The 8,719-nt window shown below is 41.9% G+C and overlaps 1 protein-coding gene across 2 annotated transcripts; it reads left to right on the top strand.

Moving 5' to 3' along the window:
• Positions 1 to 290: 290 nt before the first annotated feature.
• On the top strand, positions 291 to 4,971 carry LOC140837417 (protein-tyrosine-phosphatase PTP1-like). Of its 2 annotated transcripts, none has more exons than XR_012119322.1 (8): positions 291 to 665; positions 1,513 to 1,609; positions 1,695 to 1,777; positions 1,882 to 2,016; positions 2,467 to 2,601; positions 3,180 to 3,328; positions 3,406 to 3,542; positions 4,537 to 4,971. XR_012119322.1 is itself a non-coding variant. In XM_073203570.1 (8 exons), exons 1-8 carry the CDS (start codon positions 408 to 410, stop codon positions 4,618 to 4,620), a joined length of 1,083 nt encoding a protein of 360 aa, XP_073059671.1. In that variant the 5' UTR covers positions 291 to 407; the 3' UTR covers positions 4,621 to 4,971. The 2 variants fall into 2 exon arrangements, 1 of the variants encoding a protein (XP_073059671.1); XM_073203570.1 differs by having other exon boundaries at positions 3,401 to 3,542.
• The last annotated feature ends 3,748 nt before the right edge of the window (positions 4,972 to 8,719 follow it).

Raw genomic sequence — 8,719 nt, 5'->3', positions numbered from 1 at the left:
TGCACATACGACTAAGGATCCATTAACAAAGATTGATGTCGAGTATATAACAACATAGAACTTAAGAATTTTTGAATTCTTGATTGACATATTAATTTATTTAATAAAATAAATTCTTGAGCTCAAATTCAGTTTTGATTAATATGTGCTTTTCAAATTCGACATCTGAATTTTGTACACATAAAAAAATATTTCACGATAAAATCTTTAATTATAAGGTCTTAGTTTTCTACAATGAAATTTAATTTACCTTTTTAATAAAATAAATAAGTTTTGTAGAAAAAAAATGAAGAACACACGAGCTAAATAATAAAAATGGTAGGACAACAGGAGAGAGTGACGATCTAGAACCCGAATAACGAAACGAAAGATCCGAAAAACAACCCGGAGCCACGGGTAACGCCGCCATGAAGCGCCGCCGTGGGCGGAGATCGGCGATGACCACTGCCGGAGAAGACGTTTCATCCAAGTCAACTGTCTCCGATACCGCGACATTGCCTTCTTCTGCAGCGGCCAAGGCCTTCGATTTTTCTCCAGATTTGACGATTCCGAGGCCCCGCCTCACCAGCGATCAGCTCCGCTACTGCTCCGAAGCACTTCAATGCTTCAGCGCCAAAAAATTCAACTCTCCACAGTCGATCCGTCAGGAGTTCCAAACCCTGCAGGTAAATAAATTACTCGTCTCTTATTTTCAGGAGATTGTTACCATGAGGTAATTGGATGGGTTAATGAGCTCGAAATTCAGCCAGTACTGAGTACTTCAAGCTCACTTTCTTTGGAAGTAATTTGAAACTTCCGGATTACTAATTATGATAGTACACGATACTGCGATAGCGTGATAGGCGTGACGCGTATCAGCAGGGGAGGCTCATAAATTTCAAATGTATCGTGCAATGATCTATGTAATATGAGTTTCAACCAAATTCTTGGATATGCGTTGAACGTAACTAAAAAATGGAGAAGTACGAAGCAGTGAAAATGGTGAACAAAAGGATAATTCAGTAGTTACAGAGTCCACGAAAGGAAAAAAACTGGAATCACAGCATCGATTATTTTCTCATTCCTGAACAAAACGAACTTTGATCACATTCTTTCCCATTATCAATTCACACTTAATGTACTCTTGTACATTGTTGTGTGCTACCTGTGGAAAACACTAGATAAAATTTTACACAAAACACATTCCATCATTAAATGGCACACGTGCTCTGGCTTGAGATGTGCACCTGTGCTATTGCACCAAGGGCGCCATAAGATACAGGGTTCAAGAAATAAGCTCAATACCTGGAACCAACTCGATAAAGAACTAGACTTGATGCCGCAGCAAAAATTCCAAAATCACATCATGAAACACTTCGGGAAAATCTCTTGCCACAGGAAATCTCATAAGTTCTGTTTTGTATATTTCTCGAACATTTCCTTCTGCAATGACATGGGAATAATATTTTGATGTATTTTATCGAGTGATTTGGCTTAATTCTAAGTAGTGAAAGATCGGTTGTTTTATTGCAGGCAAATAGGATGAGAGCATTGGACATGAGGAATAGATGCACGGTGGCTCTGGACGACACAAATTGCAGCAAGAACCGATACACTGATGTATTGCCGTGTATGCTTATCTACAGTGTTTTAAGTTTCTTAAGGTTGTCTATTAGCCATTGTAGAATATTAATTTTTAAACCTCTTTGCTCCAGTTGACAATAATCGGGTTATTTTGAAGCAATGTAAAGATTACAGACCATCTGCAAGGGGATATATTAATGCCAGTTTTGTCAGGGTACTTCTCTGGAATTTGACATGCAATTTAGTGGCATACTCCTGTAGGAGTGCTTGGGTATCTAGTTGTATCCATTTGTGATTGATTCTTTTTAATTATGGCAGACTTCTGAAAGTGTTTCTGGGTTTATTGCGACTCAAGGTCCACTGCCACACACCTATGAGGACTTCTGGGAAATGATAATACAATACCGCTGCCCAGTAATAGTTATGCTCACCCGGTTGGTTGACAATTACCAGGTGAATCAATCTTTCGGATATTCATAACCAAACCCTATAGTTCCATCTCAAATAATCTTTTTTATATAATTATTATTAATTATGTTGCATTATATATATTTTTGTTTTACATTTGGACCACTTTCACTGAGTTTCACATTTGAAGCAGTTTCGCCCCATCAGTGGAATTTTAGAAAATAATGCATGTCTTTCTTTTGCGAAGCAGATTGGTATGTTGGCTCGTTTGACATCTACTTGAGGTGTTTCAGATTCTTTGTTAAGCATCTACAAAATGTTCTAGTTCTTCAATGATGTTTTTTTGTTTGTGTTGAATAATATTTTTTTGTAAGCATTATTTCAATTTAGGGGCATTTTTTCCTACTGCTTAGCAATGTAAATGCTGATTTGCTACACGTGGCACTCTCGAAAAATTTTCTGTGCCATTCCTTATGTTTAGTAATACTCATGTAGACAGTGAAATGCGGTGATTATTTCCAAGCGGAGGATGGGCCTAGAGAATTTGGAAACATATGCATCATCACCAAGTGGATGCAAACGACGGATACTTCATTGATCATGCGATGCTTAGAGGTGTCTTACAAAGAGGTAAAGGTACCATTTGGTGTTAATGTGATCGAAAATTATAAAAGTATTGATGACTGAAGTTGTGAGTTTTATAGAGGTGTAATTATCCATTAACCATCACTTTTGGTAGTCAATCAGCTAGCTCATTTGAAGACTAGTTGGTTTCCCATGATGATCATGGGTTTGAACCACCCATCACCGCTTCCTATTGGTACATCATAATTGGACTTCCAACCTTACTAACATTTTTACTACTGTTTTGTATTGACCTTGAAACTTTTTCCACAAGGTAAAATGTATGAAAATAGGTTTACAATTTTTTGAACATGTAAAGCGAGGAATCATGTTTGAAATTTTAATTTCGCGTGACTTGGTTTACTCCGACCTCAGAGCTTTCAATAAATATACGTTGGAATCCTAGCCCTAGTAACCTTCATCACAGATCATCCTATATATTTATGTTGTGTACCAAGATTAAGAGTAGCTCTTGCAACCCCCCCCCCCCCCCCCCCCCCCCCCCCCCTTCTCTCTCTCAGGAAAACGAAATTGCTCTCAGTTGAAATGAAACGTGTTACAAGTGTTTCTTCTTACTATTTCAGTCAGAGGAGCCTTCATTGTCTGTTCTGCACATTCAGTATCCTGAATGGCCTGATCATGGAGTTCCGAAGGACACTTTTGCTGTTCGTGAAATCTTTAATAGAATATATACTGTTCCTCCTTATCTTGGGCCAATTGTCGTACACTGCAGGTCTGCCTTCAGCTGTGGAATTTAAAATGCGACCTTCACAAATTATTTTGTCCGACACATTCCTTTTTGCAGTGCAGGTATTGGTAGAACGGGAACTTATTGTGCAATTCACAATACCATCCAAAGTGTTCTTGCTGGAGACATGACTGCTTTGGATCTTGTTAACACCGTAACAGCTTTTAGGTCGCTGCGAATAGGAATGGTTCAGACACTGGTAAACTTTTCTTAATATTTCATCCTACTTATCATTTAAAAAGTCTAGTAAGAAGGCTGGAATAATTTGTTTATCTCATCAAATTCAAACAACCTTTTAACCATTTATTACTTCACTCTCTGTATTATTTTCTCCTCTTAACTCTGTAAATAAACCTAAAAACTTTTTACATTTGTGCAGTCAGCATAGTGGAAATAATATGCATCCCTTTACCCATTAATTTCCTCAGTTTCAGAGTTTTCACAAGCTCAGATAATGGGTGACAAATTAGGGTGAATATCAAGTTCATGTTTGCCATCATTTTCCAGAACCGATTTTCCTTCTCCTAAAAAAGAAAAACAAATATATTGTTCATTTTATTTCCTTCCCCCAAACTAAATTTTCCCACCCAAGTCTCCCCATATTATCATTAGTTGTTAACTAAATTTTTCATCATTTTCAAAAATACTCCTTCATATAATATATCATAATAATCTAAAATTTTCTATTTTAAATTAATTTTATAATAATTATATCTCACATGATTTGGCACTTGTAGCAATTTAGTTTCCTCAAAACAAAACCAAACATGTTGATTTTTTTCAAATCTTTCTTCCCAAGTATTTGACCAAAACTCCTCTAAACACAAATGTAAAACTAAATATAGTGCGAGAGATCTTTAGTTCATGAAAATTCATGCATATAAATTGGTTTAATTTGTTAAATTTTGATGTAATTTATCACTATCAACCACTCATCTAGTACAAGTTGTTAGGCTGTTTTTTCCGTTTTAAGTTGGGAGTTTAAATGTGGAATACCTCTTCTAACGATGGTGGATGCAAATTCAAGTTCTCTGATTTTCTGCTATGTACTGAGTGTTGCTATACAAAGATATTTAAATAAAATTACTGTACGAGAACCCTGGTTGATTATTGTTTATTATCCCACTAGCAATTTTTTATTCTGATGTGAATTCATAACATATTCTGCTGACAAATGGCCGCTACATTTGCAGGAACAATATCTCTTCTGCTACGATGCCATTGTTGATGAACTGGAAAACATGATTTCAGATAACAATTCTCGAAGTCGAGCATGATGACTTTTTAACAGCTTCATGCTTCAAATCCATCCTCGTGCACTGTCTGAGGACTTGACTTCCATTTGCTGTTTCCATTAACCCCCAGCCCTTCGGTTAACTGAAAATAAACTGGTCTATTTCTTCTCTTTCTTTCGAGTGTATTATTCTTTTCTGCTTAGTTGTGTACGTCATTTCACACTGTTAAACAGTAATCTTATGGTGATTGAAGGATCTGTAGTTCCTATAAAGACCAGGCAAGCTTCGTTAGTTCGTTGTGTATTCAGCGAACGTGGTCATTGTTAGTGAACTAACTTCTTGACCTTGGTGTAAGTAGCTCCTGAGTATTTGAAAACCGTGATTTCATATTTAGTGGGATGATACCCCTATAAGGGCTCGGGTCCTGGAGGACCCGGGAAATGTCATTGAGTAGCCCCTATAGAAACCGGGAGGGCGATTGTTACCCACGCGACTGGGCGCTTCGTGCATGATCGGGTATTTACTTACCTCCCGAGCAACTAGGGACCGGGTTTTCATGCTGAAGCCGAGGGCTCAATACTCGAGTAACTTACTTAGAGGATCTTACAGATTGTAAGGCAGAAAGCGACTGGGCGGGAAGTTAACGTCTTCCGCCTGAACGTATCCCCGAAAATATGGAGAAGAAAGGGACTGGACATGCAGTCAACGTCCCTTATTCTTGGAGTACCCACGAAGCTATCGGGTAGAAAGGGACCCGACAGGCCGTCAACGTCCGAGGGTACAGGTAGTAGGTGAGCACGCGCATCAAGGTAGCCCTAGCTTCTCTTCAAATAGCAGGTATCGTTGACATCACAGTCAGGTCTGAAATTTCTTCACTTTCAAGCATCCATACATATTCCTTTAAGTTCCCTCTCGACAATCCGGCTGACTTAAGCATCGGAGTGGTCACGCCGGACACCCTTCCGGCGCCCATTCACGAGTTCCTTTCATTGTTTGCAGGTCACGATCGAAGCCATCTACCTTGCTCATTTTCCTAAACAACATTATAAATTCTTGATTTGATCCGGTGGAGCACCCGACCCTGCTCATCCATTTTACCCGGATCACATCATTGGCGCCGTCTGTGGGAAATTGAGACTAAGGCGTTGATATGGCTCACACGAGGAAAACTAACCAGAACACTTCCCGGGCCCAGGGAGTTGACGCGAATCATTCAAGACAAGAGGACGCCCCTCCCGATCTTATCACTATGACTCCAGCGGAGTTTGATAGACGCATTAACGAAGCCATAGAGAGAGCTATGGCCAGGCGGGAAGCTTCCCACCATGATATACCACTCGAGAAAGAACCAGAAAAAGAACAGGAGCAGCAGCAAGAATTGAGGGAGGAGGAGAAGAGGGGAGAAGTGGAGGAATCCTCTGCTGGTTCTAAGTCACCAACGATGGTCGAGGAAATGCTGGAGTTAAAACAGAAAATGAAAGTCCTGGAAGGACAACTGGAAAATCGTGGTTCTTCTCGGACGTCTGTCAAAGGACGCCCGTTTGCTGAGGCTATCATCCGGGAACCTCTTCCTGGAAACTTTAAATCTGCTAAAGTAAGGGCGTATGATGGAAACGAGGACCCGGAAGAACACCTGGCCAGGTTCGAGAATATGGCTATGCTGCACTGTTACACAGATAGGATCAAGTGTAAAGTGTTTTTAACCACGCTGATGGACTCAGCTCAGAGATGGTTTGACGGATTGGCTCCATTGAGTATTAAATCATTTGAGGATTTTCAGAAAGCCTTCTTACACCATTTCAGCAGCAGTAAGAAATATAAGAAAACTGCTTTCAGTTTGTTCGAAGTGAGACAGGGACCGGAGGAAAGTTTGAGGATGTATATCAAGAGGTTTAACAAAGTGGCCTTGGATGTGCCAACTTGTGCGGCAGAGACAAAAACTACTGCCTTCACTCAAGGCCTAAAAGAGAGTGAGTTCTTCAAGTCATTAACGAAAAAAGTGCCTGAAGATTTTGAGGATTTGCTGTCTAGGGCAGAGAAGTATATCAATATGGAAGAAGCCCAGAAACAAAAGAGGGAAGCCATCAGGAAGGAAAGAGGGGACCGGGCACCTAAGCCCGAGGAGAGGGGACCACGGCGGGGTAATCCAGGGCACTTTTCCCCGCATGTGCCTTTGAAAATTATCCGAGAAAGAGAAGTGCAGGAATGCAGTAGGGATTCGATTCCCAGTCATCAGCTGTCCCAACCCGGGAAAAGTGGATTTTGCACCAGACATGGTGTGTGTCAGCACAACACCGAGAATTGTAAGGCTTTGAAAAGAAGTTATGTCCCACCCACCAACCAGGGGCATGACCAGTACACCAAAAGGTCTAGAGGTCCACCTTGGACCCCCCGGCCGCCAGTATCTCATGCTCGAGTAGACTCCAGAAACAACCCGGGAAATCATATGGGTAGGAGGAGGGAGCCGGAACCTGAGAAGAGGAGCCCTTCGTCCCCTGTTGCTGGAGTGATTAAAATGATATCGGGAGGATCCACCGATGGAGATTCAAATCGGGCCAGGAAATCAAGAAGTAGGCGGGAGTGTCTGGAGGTGGAGGGATCTAGAAGGAACGAGGCCGTGATCAGTTTTGGCCCGGAGGACCTGAAGGGAATAAACATGCCCCACAATGACGCTTTGGTTATCCAAGCCCGGGTGGCCAATTACGACATCCTGAGAGTCTTCGTGGATTCCGGCAGTTCAGTCAATGTGATTTTCAAAGATGCCTTAGTGCAGATGGATTTGCAAGGGTTTAAGTTGGAAGTTGTGGAGACTGCCCTTTTTGGTTTTGCGGGACATGCAGTTTATCCGGAGGGAGAAATTGTTCTGCCACTCACTCTAGGCTCCCGGGACATCAAGAAAACGGTCATGACCACCTTCACAGTGGTGGATTCCCCATCATCTTACAATATCATTCTGGGAAGGCCGGCCATGAATGAGTTGAGGGCAGTAGCATCCACTTATCATCAAAAGATCAAATTTCCAGTGGGGAACCAGGTGGGAGAAGTTCGTGGAGATCAGCCCTCTTCCCGAAAATGTTATGTGGAAGGTATCCGGGCAGATCAGGGCAAATCAAAAAAGGAGGGGAAGAAACCCAGGGTGGAGGAAGTTTGGAAGGGTGGAGTGGAGAAAGGAGAAGTCCACTTTGTGGCAGAGGAAGAACAGGAAGCTGTGGAGATAGTACCAGGCCGACAGATCCGGGTGGCCCGAGACCTCGATATATCCACCCGGGTCAGTTTACTTAACTGTTTAAAGACTAATATTCATGTGTTTGCCTGGTCCCAGCAGGAACTAACAGGGATTTCACCCCTGATATCTGAGCATCAATTAAACATTCTCCCAGGAGCTCACCCGATCAAACAGAAGAAGAGACACTTTGGTCCCGAGAAAGACAAAGTTATTGAGGAGCAGGTGAAAGAGTTGCTGCAAGCCGGCCACATCCGGGAGGTACAATTTCCTACATGGCTCTCGAATGTGGTGCTGGTACCCAAAGCTGCCGGGAAATGGAGGATGTGTGTTGATTTTCGGGACCTCAATAAGGCTTGTCCCAAGGATCATTACCCATTGCCTCGGATTGACCAGTTGGTGGATTCCACCTCGGGCTTCGAGCTGCTCAGTTTCATGGACGCCTATCAGGGATATCATCAAATTCCCTTAGCAAAAAATGATCAAGATAAGGCCAGTTTCATCACCTCGGGAGGTACATTTTGTTATGTTGTGATGCCTTTCGGGTTGAAAAATGCAGGGGCCACATATCAGCGTTTAATGGATAAAGTCTTTGAGAAGCAGCTGGGAAGGAATCTGGAGGTTTACGTGGACGATATTTTGGGAAAGTCAAAAGAGGTGATGAATTTTATCGATGATTTGGAAGAAACCTTTACCACTCTGACATCTTATGGGATCAAGCTCAATCCCGCTAAATGTATTTTCGGAGTCAAGAGTGGTAAGTTCTTGGGCTTTATAGTGACAGAGCGGGGGATCGAGGTCAACCAAGAAAAAGTGAAGTCCGTCTTATGTATGCCTTCTCCCCGATCTGTCAAAGAAGTGCAGAAGCTGACCGGGAGGATTGCCTCCCTATCTCGGTTTATATCTCGGTCAGCCCAC

Source organism: Primulina eburnea, chromosome 7 (assembly GCF_022965805.1).
Source record: "Primulina eburnea isolate SZY01 chromosome 7, ASM2296580v1, whole genome shotgun sequence".
Classification (NCBI taxonomy): Eukaryota; Viridiplantae; Streptophyta; class Magnoliopsida; order Lamiales; family Gesneriaceae; genus Primulina; species Primulina eburnea.
Note: the sequence above shows the minus strand (reverse complement) of the source record. Positions and strands in the feature narration are given on the sequence as shown.